Source organism: Ambystoma mexicanum, chromosome 4p (genome assembly GCF_040938575.1).
Source record: "Ambystoma mexicanum isolate Mex_15411 chromosome 4p, UKY_AmexF1_1, whole genome shotgun sequence".
NCBI lineage: Eukaryota > Metazoa > Chordata > Amphibia > Caudata > Ambystomatidae > Ambystoma > Ambystoma mexicanum.
In genome coordinates, this window is record NC_090927.1 from 1,269,107,728 (window position 1) to 1,269,124,834 (window position 17,107).

Consider the following 17,107-nt stretch of genomic DNA (forward strand, 5'->3'; position numbering starts at 1 on the left):
GAAAAAAAGAGGAGGGGTGGCTTTGACGTGAATGGGCAGGTTTTGGGATCACCTTCAGGTATTCGAGGGCGAATTGTCAGTTCGGGAAAGGAATTATGTCATTCCTTTAGTGGAATGAATTTGAAAAAGGGCTTGCTTGTGCGGCTGATTGACAGCGTGCAGGGAAAGCGGAGTATATAAGGCGCCGGGCTGTCTTTTGGAATCCACTTAAACGCTGCCCTTCGTGCCGCCTAATTCCGCCTGCACGGGATCGCATCCATTTCCGAGGCTGCGTTTCAGATTACCTCCTTCGCGATTTTCTTTTGGGGTTCGTGTGCCCGTAAAGGGGCAGCACCACAAGGGGGACCAATACTTTGATAAGCCGTGGACCTTGTAGATACATTAGGTAAGTGAACTTAGCATCCAACTGTGCTTGAATGCTCTGAACTTTCCGCCCATAGAAGCGTTGCTTTTGTGTGTGATGGAGGTGAGAGGATGGACAACGATTGATTGAGGATGGATGCAGCGGCTCTCATGGGGTTTAACGTCGAGTATCTTCTGTGAAGTGTCTGTAACTTTCTTTCAGGCATGTCTTATAATGTACCCGGCATACATCTGCAACCACGCAAGTGCAACACGCAGAACCGGCCACAGAACCACGAATTGAGTACAGGGACAATGTGTTCTTTTGTATGGTGGGATTATAAAGAAAAGCCGCACATACATGTGCTTGCATTCGTGGGCATGCTTCCTTTTCGGGACATCAGCTAAACATTAAAAAGGTGAAGTTAGGAATGCAAGGAAGCGTCGATAATGCGTGTGATGTTATCCTGTTTTATGCGTCGCCTCCTCGGTGCCAATTATGGCTAAAGTAAATGACAATATCATTAAAAATATAATTATAGGAAAGCGTGGGTTGGCTCTAACAGATTGAGAATTGCAGATAGGTACGTGGGACCTAAAATGGGGTCTACAGTCTACCGTGTACATGGGGGCAGTTTTACGGGTGGGTGGCCACGCATTGCTTTCAGGTGTGTTTTAGGGTGGTAGTTCCCCTGGTTGCATGTTTAGCTTTCGAAAGGATTTCAATACTTTTTCGTCGCCCACATATCACCTAACGGGCTAGCGGGCGGGGGGAAATGGCCACGCAGGCAGCGCTCACGACCACATGTCATCTGGTGTCTGCGCTACTAAAAAAGGCTGAGGCGGCGGGCGGTGGTGAGTCATGCCACTTCCACACTTGCACCCAGTCGGCATAAGGCGCCCGCCGTGCAGACCGACAGCGAGACGCGTGGCGGCCCAGTCCACACGTGACAACAACCTTCACGCAGAAGCTGGGGCTGACATATGTGTGAACTCATCCGTACACCTATTTGTTGTGCACTCGGCAGCGGGCCTCGCTGTGCGCGACTCAGTTAAGTGTTACTTTGCAGGGTCAATGGCAGAACATTTCCACCATCAACGTGTTGCTCTCCAGAGCTGGGCCAGTCCTCGTCAGTTGATTGTATCCGTTCCAGCCATTCCGCCAAGGCGCGCGCGCACGCACAGGCGTCACGCTCACAGCGTGCCTTGAGCTGGCAGATATCACCCATCTGGGGCAATTGCGGGGGCAATTACCAGAGCCTCTGTTAAAGGTCTTTAGGGGGGGACAATATTTTTACTTAAGGGGGTGCTAGATATGAAAATGTTTGATTACCGCTGCTTTACACGAGGACCATACAACTCCCTCCACCCTCAGCAACCCCAACCCCCAAAGCAGTACCCCCCACTCCCTCCTCCCCCACCGCCCTTACCATCACACCTCCAAGCATCCGCCATGCGCTCTGGAGTTGTTCTGATGTATGCAATGTGGGTCACCGTACCCTGCTATGAATCTCTTGATGGTGTGCTTACCCCGAAACAACGTAGCGTGCGCCCGTCTCGCTAGCAGCTGTGATTTCCATATGAACGTTATTGTGCTACGCGTTTGTGGTTTGCTAAGTTTTTACAAAGTGCACACTTTAATCACATCCAACTAGTGTGTGTGCTGGGGGTTTGGGGGTCACACCACTGCAGGATCTGCATACCCCCTCCCCGGCCCCCAGCACCGTTGAACACATTTCTGATTCATTTTAATGTATGCCCGCGCTGTGACTCATCCTGCCAGCGACGCCTCTGCAAGCCTTTGTGTTTGACCGATGTCCAGGACTAATGTTTTCTTTGTTTTTCTGTGCAGGAGTTATGCCGCAGAGAAGCTGTCTGCTGTGGCTGCCTGTGTTCATCACTTTATTGGTTTCTTCGCACGCTCAAGGTAATTCCCGGAATGTGTCTGTGTGTGTGTCGTTTCCTAGAGTCTGCACGCTCGTCGAGGCAGCATACCGGGGTCAAGGCTTAGTTAACTGAAACCATAATTCACGTATGTTCCGTAATTAAAACCATATGTTTGCTGGGCGTTTCAGACTGCTTAGTTACCAAGCGGCCTGTTAGTGCCGTCTCAACATGGAACATCCAAAACGGCTTCCTCACATTATGGAGTTTTGAGAACAAATGACAGTGTTTACTGGGGCGTGACAGTCAGTTTAAGTTGTTGCTCGTGTTAAAGCCTCTACGATGAGTTGCACCACAACGGTTTCCAATATTATCCCTTTCATTCCCACGGCATTTTTGTAGAAGTAAATACAGATAACCGCAGCACATGACGCAACATCCTTTCCTCTGGGAAGCCAGTGATTCATTCGGTTTAGATGAAGTAAGCATGGTTTTCTGGGGTGTATCACTGTCCGTTGGAGACTAATGTGACGGTGCTTTGTTCACAGGAAAGTGTGCTGCACTGCACGGGGCAGCAATGGGATGAGGTCATGGGCACCGACACCGTATCACAGGGCTGGTCTCTTGCCAATGTGATAACGTCACCAAGATTCAGAAAGTTAAACAATGTGCGTCTTTGAAGCTGGAGCGGCACTACGTCATTCAAAGACATATGGCGTTTGACTCAAATGGACGGGGTCGTGCAGATAGTGGACAGATCTCATTATGGACTGTGTGCAGCACGTCAAAAGTCACAGCTAACTGACCCGGGCCAGTCAACCCACGACTGGGCTGCTGTTGCACTATCGAAAAACACAGCACACACATTCCCACCGTTGCTTCTACAATATATTTTTGGCACGAGGCAAATTCAAATGTCGCCTTCGTCCCTTTACCTTGGAAGCCAACGGTGCTGCTAGTAGGTGACACCAGATACCCCTATCCTATGGCTGCTATCATAAGCAGCCATCTCTCGGTGCATTGCCATGCAGCAGGCACTGTAATGGCAGGGATTTCTATAATAATCTAATGTGTTCATGTATATGCGTTATAACGCGCTTAATACCTCAGAGGATGTGGCCGGGATTCGAACCTCTGTTGCGTCAACCGTGATGGCCGTGAGCTACCTTATTATTGCAAAATGTCACGATTTCCAATGTGTCGACCTCTGGAGGCGGAAGGGCAGGATTTGCTTGCGTCCGAGCTTGCAAAGCGCAGGCCGATTTCATATTTGACACAGGCACTTAACTGTGAGCCATCCACGGTGACATTTCCTCATGCAGTAACCGTTTCTCTCTCTCTCTCTCTTGACGCATGCGCATCTAATTCTGATCTTGTGGTTGAAGTGATTTTCCTAATTGCCATGGGCCCATTTAAACTCGAGACACCCCTAGAGCACTTAAATCAGTAATGATGGTATGGCATGTCTGTACTGCAGTGCAAGGGAAAATATGCCAACGCCTGCCAAAATGCATGCCAAGAAGCAGTCAGCGATTGGCTTCCCGCAGTTGCCGGTGCATCATCAGTACTGTATCATTTTACAGTAGCCAGTAGTGTGCGTCACTAAATTACCAGTGATTTTTGTGTGAAGATTAAGCACCCAGTATGCACAAACACATTGACGTTTTCCTGTATACTTTAGTTTCAAAAGACCCTAAAAATAGAGATGTCAGTGTTGAAGCATTATCCCCTGAAACAGGACCAGAGGCACTACCCAACTATTTTATGGCGACAAAGAGCCTCAACAAATCACTCGGGAGACCCAGGGGACACTTTTTCCAGTATGCTTACACCCCCCAAATACAAATTAGAGCCCAAATACCACACAGATAAAACAGGCAAGCACTGCCCATTTTGTCTTCATGTGGATTTCTGTAGAATAGCAGTGACACGTTCAGCCGTTACTTAGTTGTGCAACCGCTACCAGCTGAAAGGTGAACTATGAAGAGCATGGGCCCTTTGCACATGATAAAAACATGGCGGCACATCACTATGTAATGACAGACCAGCATCTGTTCCCAAATTAAGCTGCATCTGCTGCTCCCCAGAGCTTTTCTGTGACCTGCCTTTGCGTCAGACATATGGCATTTCCTGACCAATGGCCCTTCCTTTGCATCACTGAAAGAAAGCAGCCTTGCGTTGTTTAATAATGTATACCACAAAAAAGTGAGGCTTACTTCTAGAGACTGGACATCAGTTGTATGAACAATTTGAACTGTGCAATATCTTCCACTTATGAAATAGTTGCCTGTGCCTCAGCAGGACTATATGTGCTGCATTGTTGCTCAAGAATATTTTTAAAAAGTGCATTTGTGAATCACTCTAGGTTGATATTATTTATAATGCAATATTGAAGATTCTGCTGTAGAGTTTAGACACTGAATGCACGCCACTATACAGCTTTGATTTCTTTCTTACTGTTTTCCTACCATTTCAGATGGCGAAAAAGAAGACGAAACTGTCTTTGACCTCTTTGAGATCAGTAACATAAACCGTAAGACAATTGGGGCAAAACTGTTCAGAGGCCAAGACTCTAATTCCCCAGCCTACCGTTTCATTCGGTTTGACCACATTCCACCAGTGAAGAAGGACATGCTGAAAAGGATTGTCCATCTAATGCAGCAGAACGAGGGGTTCATACTCACAGCCTCGTTGAAGCAAGACAGGAAATCTAGAGGGACTATTGTGGCTTTGGAGGGTCCGGGACTTACCCAAAGACAGTTTGAGCTGGTTTCCAACGGGCGAGCCAACACCATGGACCTTATTTATTGGGTTGATGGCTCCCAGAATATGATCTCCTTGGAGGATGTGGATGTGGCAGACTCCCAATGGAAGAACATAACTATCCAAGTGACCCCAGACAGCTACAATCTCTACGTTGGCTGTGACCTCCTAGATAGTTTCCCTTTGGAGGAGCCTTTCTATGACCATCTGATCGTCGATGAGAGTCGAATGTACGTGGCAAAAGGCTCCATTAGAGAAAACCATTTCAGGGTAAGTAATCAAGAAGGCACTTACCAAAATTAGCAGCCTCTATTTAAAGGGGTCCATGCTTCATACGTGGACATTCCGTTTAGAAGTTCGCAAGTGGGAAATGATAGATGCATGGATTTAGGGTACGGTAATGGAAGATTTAGCTAGACAGACGCTGTGCTGTAGTGAATTCTTGCCACCTAGGACAGCAAAGTAACTATGCAAACCCAGTGCCAACCACGAGCATACAACTCCATATTCAGGTGTGCTAAAGGAAATATTGTGAGTGGGGATGGACGAGTAAGTTACATGATCATCTTTACAGAGAATGGATACGCACAACTCTGAAGGAGTACATGCACGAGGTAGGAATACAAGAGTGATAGTTTTAAAGAAAACCTTTTTACCGCTGAGTATTAAGGAAATTTGCTTGCTATCGCAGCAGACACATGTCTCCCATATTAACTTGCTGGCAGTCCATGTTTGCCGTTTGCCGCTGCAAATATACAACGTTAGTGAGGTAACGACATGCACACATTAGCACAGCAGACATTCCCATGCAATTAACACGACATCTGCATCCCAGGTCCGTATAAGGTCTGAATGGTGTAGTACCTAACCCGTTTCAGTCACTGAAGCATCACGTTGGGGTGAAGAGTACCCCAGCCTTTTTGATCTGTAGTAATAGCACAATGGCACCGTTTCCCAAACATATTTTGAGACATATCCACTGACAGGACAATTCTGAACTCAAAAGCCACTGATTTATGTGTGTGTATCCTAGTCAGCGGATTTACATGTATGGCAGTCAGAGTCCTGTATATTAATTACTCTGTTACAGTTTAAATTCCCAGTTTAGCAATATCACTTGAGATAGCTGGCAAAGGCCTTTAATTGATGCATTTTTAAAGACGCTGTGCTGTTTACCACTGTGCTTGAGAATTGACATGCTGCTGAGGTAGATAAAGAGCGCATGGCACAGATGTTCAAAAAGAGACAGACTCTGGCATTTCATCTGACTAGCAGAGAGTTCACTTAAAGAGGAGGGCCCAGCCAAAGCGTCTTCCCAAAAACCTTTGGAACGGGAGAGTTCTCAGTTGTTTCAATTATGTTGTCTCCTTCGCAATATTCCATAGAGTGTGGACTTGCAGTGCGCATTTCCATCCTCAGAAATTGGGTCTTTGCCTTGTGGGCCTGTGCATGAGATTAACACACAGAGATCGTAGTGTTTTTGCAGGCTTTCAGGGCCCTCCTCCCAGAGGGCTCTTTTAATTATACATAGGGGTTTGAGTCGCATTCTATGCACTATTGGGCGCTAGGAGCAGGGTTGATGGGTACCAAGGTTTGAGAAACAACATCACACTTGGTGCTTTGTGAGTCTCTATTTGTAACTTACTGAGAGTTACTAATGAGTCAGTAAAGCGGGCACTTCCTTACTCAGTGTTGTGAAGTGCAATAGCTGTGATCATCGAGTCCTGCAGGGAGTGCTATCCACTGTCTGCAGGGCTGCAGTTATATGATCATCATAAACACTTGTTCAAGTTCTCATGTCCCAATAAATGCCTGCATTTAAACGCATTTGAGCTACGGTGAGAAGTGGATTAAGAAACAAAGAAGCAATTTAATGGTAGAGGAAGTCCCATCAACTTTTATCCCCATGTTAAAGTCCTTGAAAGAACTCCAGTTTCCCTTGATCCGTGCCAGACTTCCTTTCAAATGCGGAAACTCAGTTTTAGTATTGTGTGGCAACCACTTCACTCTGGTTGGGGTGATGATTTGAGCAAGAAGCTGGCAGGCTTCACCATGCATCTACTAATTTGACTCAAGCTGTCTCTTCAGCTATTGGTTTCACAAAAACATTGATCAGTAAGGGTAAAAGAGCTGAATGTTGAAGAACTCTAAGTTTAAGACTTGTAACTAATTAGAGAAGGTTCTTGATTTTAACTTGTAACACACTAGTAAAGACAAAAGATTGGGGCCAAGATTATCCAGAAGTACTTTTCCATGATCCTAGATACTTGAGAAGTACTTGCCAGCTCTAGAAACTTGCAAAAACTCCAACTTGGTTTCTGTGGCATCATAGTGGGTGGCGTTGGTGTGACTTATTACTCTGAATGCTGACTTGCTGCAGTCTAAAAGGCCATTAAACCCTGGGCAGGATTGTATGTGGTTGGAGATTACTCATTCTTTTAAAGACGCAGTAACAGAACCCACAAAGTGTCTGGATCTGTGAGGTTTGTGCTGCTGTGTTTCATGAAGGGGTTCACTTCCGCTTGCTTTATTGGTCAAGGAACATTTAGATCCAATACCCATAATGGTCCTGTTCCTGATGTAAGTGATCAGAGGTTTGAGAGAGGGTGCCGGTCTCTTGGTGATGCTAGCTGGGCATCATTCTGGTGGCGATGTGGACGTCCCTGCTGCAGCTATGAGTTCATAAACGTCTGCTTGTGGCACAACTGAACAATTGACAACACAAGGATCAGGCTTAGGAGCTCTGTGGGAGAGGGCACACCCATCCAACAGAGGTCCTCCCTTCGTGTTCATATTATGTCAATTTTAGCTAAGAAAAATACGTATAACATTTTGGCCAAAACTTCTATGTGGATAAAGACAGCCAAGGGACCGAGACAGTTCCTTGGAGCTCCGTAAGAGAGACGTCAGAAACCTATTTCATAATCTGGAACACATGAACAACACTAAAAACGTATAACTGGCAAGATAGTTCAGTGAGTCAAGAAGTCCCTGGAAAATCTGTAATCGGTGCTTTGAATCCCAGCGGGTTGAATTGGCACATTTGGCTTCTGAGGTTAGAAATTAAGTTCTTTTGTTTTGGGTAGTAAAATAACATATGATTATGGAATTATGGCACTTGGAAAAATTAAGAATCCAATATGAGATGCTTTGAAAGAACATCATGTTAACACAAGGGACTTCAAATATACACACAGGATTTTTTCAAAAATATGAAGAAAAAGTGTATGATCAAATCAAAACTGGCTTTAAGAACAAATACTCTATAGTAGGGTTCACACTACCTTCTGTTGCACATAAGGAGGACATGCAAAACAATAGCGAAATTTAGCAGCATAGTATGATACCCAGGAAGAACATCTAAACGAATCTGAACTCCTCAAGTCTAAATCACAGAATTTTTATTAGAGATTTTATGGTTTGGTAAGAAATACGAGAACATCTTTTTTGATTATTCTCTTTGTTATTTGCATGTTACTGGTGGTTGGAAAATAAAACACCTTTCCTAGGTACAGTTGACATTGAAAGCAGCATAGCAGGACTTGAGGAATGCTCTTCAAGTTAGCTAAATTTATACAATATTTCAAGTTTACAAGGACTGTGAGCTGGTGTAAATAACATGGTGAAAAGCTATGCCACTGGGTCTTTTCTCACCTCTTCACTTCTGATCACTATTTAAAGAGTCAAGCTCCAATCCTTTACTTCCATCAGGAAGACCATGATTGGAAGCCTCTGGTGTGCTCTCTTTGTTATTCATATTCTGGACTCCATAAGGTGTGAAAATGTATTGTGTCTTTAATTGTTGACTGAGTGATCCATTGGCATTGATGCTTCAGGCTTTGTATATTTCATCGTAAGCCTTTTATAGACTCTTCTCAATTCACTTTAAGGAAAAACCAAAACACATGGTTCTGATTGAAACTTTGATGCATCATTTAAATTCCTCTCCATAATTGATGGAGGACTGATGCAGTGTTTTCAAGGCTTGCTATAATTAGTATGATGGAAGATAAACATATTACAATATCTTTTGCTGATATATCAGAATTTTGTCCGCAGTGACTTCATATGACTACGTACTCACACTACTTTAAAGCTATTGCCAACATAAAGCTATTGCTTTGAAACACAATTTACTTGTTGTATAAGCGCCTTAAAATGTGCAATAAATAAATACATAAATAAATAAAACCAATTTCAGAGAGGATCGTGAATTGTCAGGTGTATCCCTGATATGTTTGTTTACTCATATGACAGATATATCAATCAAAAACATGGTAATCACAACATTTCTAGGTTTTGTTATTAAATACAGAGATTCTCATACTGTTGGAAGAATCGGCCTTACACGCCACCCCTCTCACCCCCGCCTAAGTACACACACCCATGTCATTTATGATCAGGTAATCAAATAGTTTCAAGGCTATCGTCAGTTAGCACATCAGTGCCAGCTTCACCTATCGTCAGTTGCTTAGCAGTTCCTTATTAAATTATGCTCAATTCAGACAGGAAGGCTAGCTTCCAATGTGCCATCTCGGCCCTCAAGCTGACAAGTTTCGGAGTTCTCCCTTCTGAACAAATGTTTTCAATCAGCAAATGGGACTCTATAAATTGAATATGAAATATTTACTTTCCAAGATGGCCAACAACTTTTGGTTGCAATGTATGAACTGCAAGCACAGATCTAGTATATTATGAAGTTGCTTCATTAACGTTATTCACCTTGTTAGTGACCGAGGTGGCCATGTTGTCAATGGAAGCTCAGAATGTGGAAATTTGTTATGGTATATTATGCTTCACATAGGGTGAGAAAGGCCAACATTGAATGGCATAGCTTGATAGATTTAAGAAGGTATAGCAAGGCATGGCATAGTAAGTTATGGAATGGTTTGACAAGGTATAACATGAATTACAAAGCAGTAAAGGGCATAAAAAGTGTTCCTTCACCCACGCCTATTGCTGGCATCCGAAGACAGCTTCCATTTTTACTCTACTGTCTCACTCTCGCAATAGCAACACCCTTTCTCTCTCTCCCTCTCCGCCTCTTAGTCTCATTCTTCCTCCCTCAAATAGATACGTTTTACACCTAGATACGTTTGACACCGTGTGCAACAAAAGCAAAAGAAGGCGGCTGCCTGGTGACTCCACTCATTGCTGTAAGAGAAATGCTAAGGATCTTGGATGGCATCATCTTTTTATTCAAAGAAAGAACTGATCAAACCAACGGCTTTCTTTCCACCTTTTGGTAGAATGTTGTTTGGAAAGTTGAAAGTTGTCACAAACCTTACTGTTATTTTTTTGTTGTTTTATTGGTTAAAATTCAATTCAACCTTTAACAACAACATAACACAAAACTGGAATACGCAAAAAGAAATAACGAAATAAAATAAAAGGAAAAAAAATCAAATCATACAGTGAATTAATCTTTCCATTTACAAATTAATAAAAATTGAAAACACCTAAAATTGAAGCTGTGTTTACAATCAACACAAATCATAATCTACATCAGACCATTCATATTTCCAAATTCGAACCACCTACCTATCGACACTGGTCTGCGAACACACATCTTTCGGAGAGGAAGAAGAACTTATGTGGTGGAACAGGTTAATGTCGGGAGAAAAAACCAGATGGACAATCGCGACTGTCAAAATTCTGGAGTCTGCCTTTGAAATGATCAGTTCCAGTTCACAAACCACGAAAGAGAGCAATACCTTCAAAGCCACCACTTTATCACCATAATGGTAATCAGGGAGACTAAGCTTCCTCTGGTATCTTTTACGCATTCGGCCCTCTACGTCCGCTTGAGCCCAACCAACTCCATCTAAACATTACATTGACCTGGAAGAGGTAATCCTATTCTCACCAGGAATCTGACATAACTACATGAAAGCTCGCGGCGCATCTCATTAAGGGTTGCTGTCGCTCTCAACTGTTTGTAAAAATTCATTTCATTGAATTGTAAACAAACAAATAAAAAAAAAAAAAAAAAAAAAAAAAAATATTTCCATTTTACAGACTACCCGTCCTTCTCATTTAGGATTACATCAAAGAAAGATGAGACAGCGTTTACAATTGATGTGGTTGAACATGACATGTTTTTTATGATCGTATTTACAGGGGCTTAGGGATGGATATGCATGAAATTCTGCAATAGTGTCGGCCCAATCGGCTGCAAATAGTGCCTTCTTTACTTTATCTGGATTGCCAATAAGATCTAACATAGAGAATCCTGACTCAGTCAAAAGAAGTTGTACCAGCATCTTTAACTCCATCAAAGGATGGAGTTCACATGCCTGTTTAAGATTCACATTAATGAGTTCTCTGATGCAGTTGACATTTTCCCAACAAAGGATAAGTAGTGCCAAAATGCTCTTGCCTTCAACGAGATGGTCCCCAATTCATACCGGATGATTGCAAGCGGAGTTGAGCATGGAAGATGCAAGACCCTTTCCATATTGAGGCTTCCAAAAATGGCAAATAATCGATCAATACTAGATCGTAAACTCCTATCCCATAACGTAATTTCAGAACGATCTTGCCCTCATAGAAATGCCTACAGGGCAGTAAATAGAACGTACCGGATTTGGAGTCCACCCTCTGTAACTGATAAGCCAAATTAGTGGCTTTAGATAAAAGCCATGTTCGAATGGACGTGTGCAAGGGTTTGGAATTGAGCTTAAAGCCTAAATATTGAAAAGAATCTGTCCTCTCCACCACCTCGGACTGTACCCTCCACTTGAATGTAACCTGTTTGCGGGTGATAGAGAGTTGCATCCCCTTAGTCTTTACTGGATTCAATCTTTAGAAATTAGAATTTGCAAAGTTGGCAAACCCATTCAGGAGTTGCTGAAAGCTAATGGGTGTATTATCAAAGACTATATAGTCGTCAGAATAGCCCGTCCATAAAGGACTTGAGAGAGATATCTTCGGGGTTGCCAGGGCTGTAATGATGATCTAAATCGGATATGTACAAATTATATAGGCAGCGAGCTAGGCCGCACCCCTGCCTTACACCTCTGTATGTTTTTATTGTGCGGGAGAGTAAACCTTGGTAATTCAGACTTATTTGTACAGTCGAATGGCTATGGAGCACAACTATTAGTCTTAGTAGACCTGGTGGAATACCCCATTTCTGAACTTTAAGCCACAGCAATGATTTAACAACCACATCAAATGCTGCAGCAAGGTCATAATGGCCAGATAAATTGGGTTACTCCCTTTCGACCAAGCTTGAACCTGTATACATTTAAGTAGCAGATCATTCAGAGTGGTACTCATACCCTTCCTGAATCCAGTCTGCCACTTAGGGGTTACATTTTAGCTACTTGCCCAGATTTCCAGGACGCAGGAAGATAATTTGGAATCCGCGTCAAGTATGGCTATTGGGTGATAATTGGAAGGCCACACTCTATCCCCTCTCTTATAAATGGGGATGATGTGGGCACTACCCCACGATGGAGGAAATTGCTCAAGTTCAATAATGTCAAGGAATAAAGAGGGTAGGATGTTTGCCCAAAGTGGCAGATTCAATTTGAACAACCTATCTGTAAGCCCATTCGGAAAGGGTGCCCTTGAGTTACTGATTTTACCAATTAACTCAATTAAATATGGCTGAGACAAAGTAATGTCCAAAGGGTTACCCTAGTCAAGTTCATTTATCACTGTCCATCTAACTTGCAAAGTGGGTAGCACATAGAGGAACTCAAAGTGATGTACCCAGTCTTCCTCTGCGACCCCATTCACCATCCTACCCATCTGCGTATTACCAGATGCATTGATCAATGACCAGAGGCCTCTAGAGTCCTTGTCTCGAAGTGCAGATAGCATTGTTTCCACATCTGATTGCAGGAGATGAGCTCTGGATGCAGGGATCCAGTGTTTATACCCCTGCTGCGCTTTTTTGATTGTAGCCCCCTTTGACAGCTCAAAGAGCTGGATGTTGTTTTTAATTTGCCTAAACAAACGTCTCAGTTCTCTTCGTCTGACAACCACATCAGCATTTAAATGTGTGCGTGGGGATGTGCACGAGACTTCCCAGTACCTGCCCTAGAAATGTAACGAGCAATTCCACTCCTTACTGTTATTTGCTCAGGTGTTATCATCACTAGGGCCTTGTAGGGCTTTTGTCCATCAGGGAGACACCAGCCTGGAAAAGAATAGTACTTGTCCAGAAAGTGGGTGTGGGACCAGAATCGCCTTTTATTTGTCCCAGAAATCTATCACTTTCTCTTCCATAGTCATACACCACACATAATGCACACTTTGAAAAACAAAATTCCAGTCACGGCACACACAGCCACAGGCCAAAGGGCCCATCTGCCTTTCCCCAGGCGCATTCATTGTGTTTCTGTAAGATGGCAGCAGACCGATGGATGCCACTGGGCATTGGAGCTACTGTGATAATTGTGAGACTCTGCTTCAGAGACCATTTTCTTTTAATGGTATTCTAAACATCGGAGGCATCACTTATTCCTCAGAAAGCATATTTATAGAAACAGTGGGATTTTTGTTATCCTGAATTTAATATGAGCGGATGAATTTAAAAGAGAAAGGAGGACACGATGAAAGACTGCTCATTTGATAGAACAAAAAAGTGTAAGCGAGCAAGTAATTCTGCAGTTTCCTTATAAAGTGGATGGGATTGGAAGCAATGTCCTTACGAGTGTGGTCATGTCCCATCCTCCCCAATATAAGCCTGCAAACGTAATTGATTCAAGGAACTAGCTGTGAATTTGTAAGTTAAACAGTGTTTTGCATCAAGAAGGAGAAGGTTTTACTTTAACGTCTTTGCAGAGTTTTGCCGCTCCTGCGCTGCTGTGCTGGTGTGTGAAGCCTAGTAGATTAAGCAGGACCTGGGCAACGGTTGTTTACCTTTTAATTGAATGTCCACATTTCCCCTCCGATTGCGAGTGCAACACAGGCTCTACGGGTATGGGGTGCTGAGAGGCTGCTCCGTGGGACTTCCATTGGAGCAGGAAGCTACCAAAAACCTGAAACTTATGCCAGCAGTGCCAATGTATCCTGCGGTATCCAATTAATATGTCGAAATAATCATTTCGAATGACAAAAATGTCGAAATAAATGATGCCTAAACATTTTTTTCGAATGTCTTATTTTTTTAATTTACATGTTTTTTTTGTTTCGCGAGTAAAAAAAAAGGGTTAAAAAAGGGGGGGCTTTAAAAAATGTTAAAAAAAGACATTCACATTTTTTTTTTTAGGTATACATTTTTCGACATTTTGGCATTCGAAATTATTTAATTCGAAATAGTCACTATAAACCGTATCCTGTCAGGCTACCAGCATAGGATACATTACGCACTGTCCTAGTTGGTTCAGTCTTCATTCCTCCCTGCATGCCATCTCACTCCCTCTTATACAGAAAGGAATTCCATATTACTCACACCATTCCCCCAGGTAAAGCAAAAAACGTATCACTAGTCAAATGGACAGTAAGACAGGGGATGAGAAAGCACAATGTGCTCCTCTCCTGATGCTGTTACCATGCACCCGACAAATGTGTGGACCAAGACAACAGCATCCAATGCTGATTGGGCGAAAGCACGACAGGAATGAAGCATCAAACTGGGGAGATGTATGCTTACAGAAATGAAAAAACCTACAAACAATATTATTTTACCGCTACCTGGTTGCAAACACCACCTCTCAGTCAAAGCTAATACATTGTAGCCTAAAAGCTAAATCAGTGTTTGCCTACGTAGAGGTCATCTTTATGTATTTAGTTCCAAATGAGAACCCGACATTATGTTTACAAATCTATAATGATAAACTGAAGACGCAGGTTCAGTAATTTTCCAGTGAGTTAAAATGATATTTGGTTGTCCCCGAGGAAATTAGCTCTTCAACTGAGAGTGGAGTCAATGTCTGGACATCCTAAGTCAGTACATAACAATTCCCATGCATGGACGTCAGACCAATGCACATATCACCCTCATTCTGGTTTTGATTAATTTACAATGATGCTACCCCACATTAGAAATGTCCTGATACTCTCCTCCTAGATCAGAGACTAGACGCTCATTACCATGCCTGGCTTTAAAAAGCACCCTACCCCAAACATACATAAAGTTCCTTTCGTATGCACAACATGAGGTAAGGCAGAGTAGGGTTGGGAAATGTGGAATGCCTTCACAGATTCACAACTCAATTCTTGTGGCCCTGTGCTGAGGCGGTCAATGAGGAAAAACTTTCCAGCAGACAAACGCACAGCTCCTTTCCCCTGAACTAGGACACAAGATGAGGCTCTCCATGGTCAGAGAAAGAGGAATAGCTTTACAGGCACACACACATTTTTTTCACAGCTCTATGCTCAGTCAACATATGAGGAAAAGGTGCATGACACACCTTCATTCTCCTGCATCACGTCTGCATAGACAACGAACAATAGCTGCGGCACACTTCTCCTTTACCATCACCTTGACTAAAACATGCAAACATCCCCTGTCTCCCTAGCATTACTGTTATCCAGTTGACTATTGATACAATGTGCACAGACAACCAATTGAAAGACTCCACGTTTTTATCCAACAGCTATTCATTTCCAAGTGGTCACCACCGAGTTTACAGTGGGTAGTAGAGATAACTTCAATTTCAATTTCAATATGTATTTGTTGGAAACCTTACTGTTCCACCAGAGAAGTGGCCATCCTCGACAAAATAACAAATAAACATACCATTGTTAGGAGCAGTGAACGTTTTTTGCACTAAGAATCTTGTTTTGTTTGGCAGGTGTACATTGTGCAGTTCAGCCCTATGCCACGAGCAACACAACAGGCCTGGGGATTGGAAGATATCATGCAGATAATTATAGCAATAATCTAAAAGCTGTTTTTGCCACGTAGCCACCGTTCCTTTGAAGTAGGAGTGTGTTTATTGGAATGAGTAAACTAAGACACATTATCTATCTTATTTACGTTTATATCCGCCTATCCAAGTACCTATCTACCCATCTGTCATCGAGGTGTCTAAAACATAGATATGTACCCTCTTACCTTCTGCCTCTAATTGTATGCATGCTTTTAATAATGTATGTATGTGCACAATGTAGATCTATTTATGGGAGTGGTCATACAATGGATTACATTAACCTTTTCTATTGCCATATTCAACAGTGCATTCATATCAAAAGAGGAGGTGAAGTTCTGCAATTATTTCGGATAAAGAGGACATGATTGCAGTGATGACATGTCTTTATCTAGTTACTGGAACAAGCATATCATGTATATGTTGTGTTGTCATTAACTAAGTGCATGTCGAGAATTACTTTTGTTAGCATCCTATCAATCATCGCAAGTATTTTGCTACTTCCGGTAATACAGAAAAGTAATGACTTTGAGACAGATGTGTTTTTAACCTGCACAACTAGACTAGTGCCCCATGGTGAAACACATGTTTTACAATCTCAGTCATGACTGCAGACTCTCTGCAGCGATTCCCATTTCTTTTTTTTGTGTTCAACTCTTTTTATTGTTATTTTCAACAAGAGCACATAACATCAATTTGATCATTGCTCTCGGCATTACAAAGTACACTTGGTAAACCAGCTGTCTTAAGAAATACCCTTCTGCTGAAGTGATTAACATTTGCATTAGCCCCCACTTTCCTCCCTCGCCTCCCCCCTCTATAACCCCTCCTGTGGAGCACATGTGCACTTCCCTCTCCAGACAAAAACACCACCTCACCAGCATTTTATAGTTTTGTTCCATGTACTGCGCACTGACCGTTATCTTCGCGGATCCTCGCCATATCTCTGGCCATTGTTCTCTGTTAATCTCTAGCCCCCGATTTCTATGCCATGCCTCAGTGTAGGAGGGAGGATTGGCTTATGTCTGCGTCTCAAGGCAACAGTATATCTGTGATATGAGGCCTGCCGATCCTGCATGTGTGAAGATCATCTTTTCAAAGATGGAAAGGGCTCTTGTTGCACCCCTTTTATTGCTTCCTGTTAGCACTCAGTGGTGTAATTGGAAATATGTGAACCGCTTTCCCTCTTGACACTCCAAAAGCATCTTTACACTCAGGGAATTACCTAATGTTCCATCCCTCGAACATGTGTGCTATATATTAGCACCACCCCTCTTTCCAAGAGGCAAAGG

General features: G+C 43.0%; 1 protein-coding gene across 2 annotated transcripts in view; it reads left to right on the forward strand.

The window, feature by feature from the left end:
• The first annotated feature begins 205 nt into the window (after positions 1–205).
• THBS2 (thrombospondin 2) overlaps positions 206–17,107 on the forward strand; it is a 389,899-nt gene continuing 372,997 nt past the window's right edge. Inside the window, exons 1-3 of one of the 2 annotated variants that reach the window (XM_069606958.1) lie at positions 206–385; positions 2,195–2,269; positions 4,703–5,259. In XM_069606958.1, the coding sequence (XP_069463059.1) occupies positions 2,200–2,269; positions 4,703–5,259 (627 nt within the window). In that variant the 5' untranslated portion in view covers positions 206–385; positions 2,195–2,199. Of the gene's footprint in view, positions 386–1,369; positions 1,394–2,194; positions 2,270–4,702; positions 5,260–17,107 lie in introns of those variants that run through there. The other variant, XM_069606957.1, reaches the window with a different exon arrangement.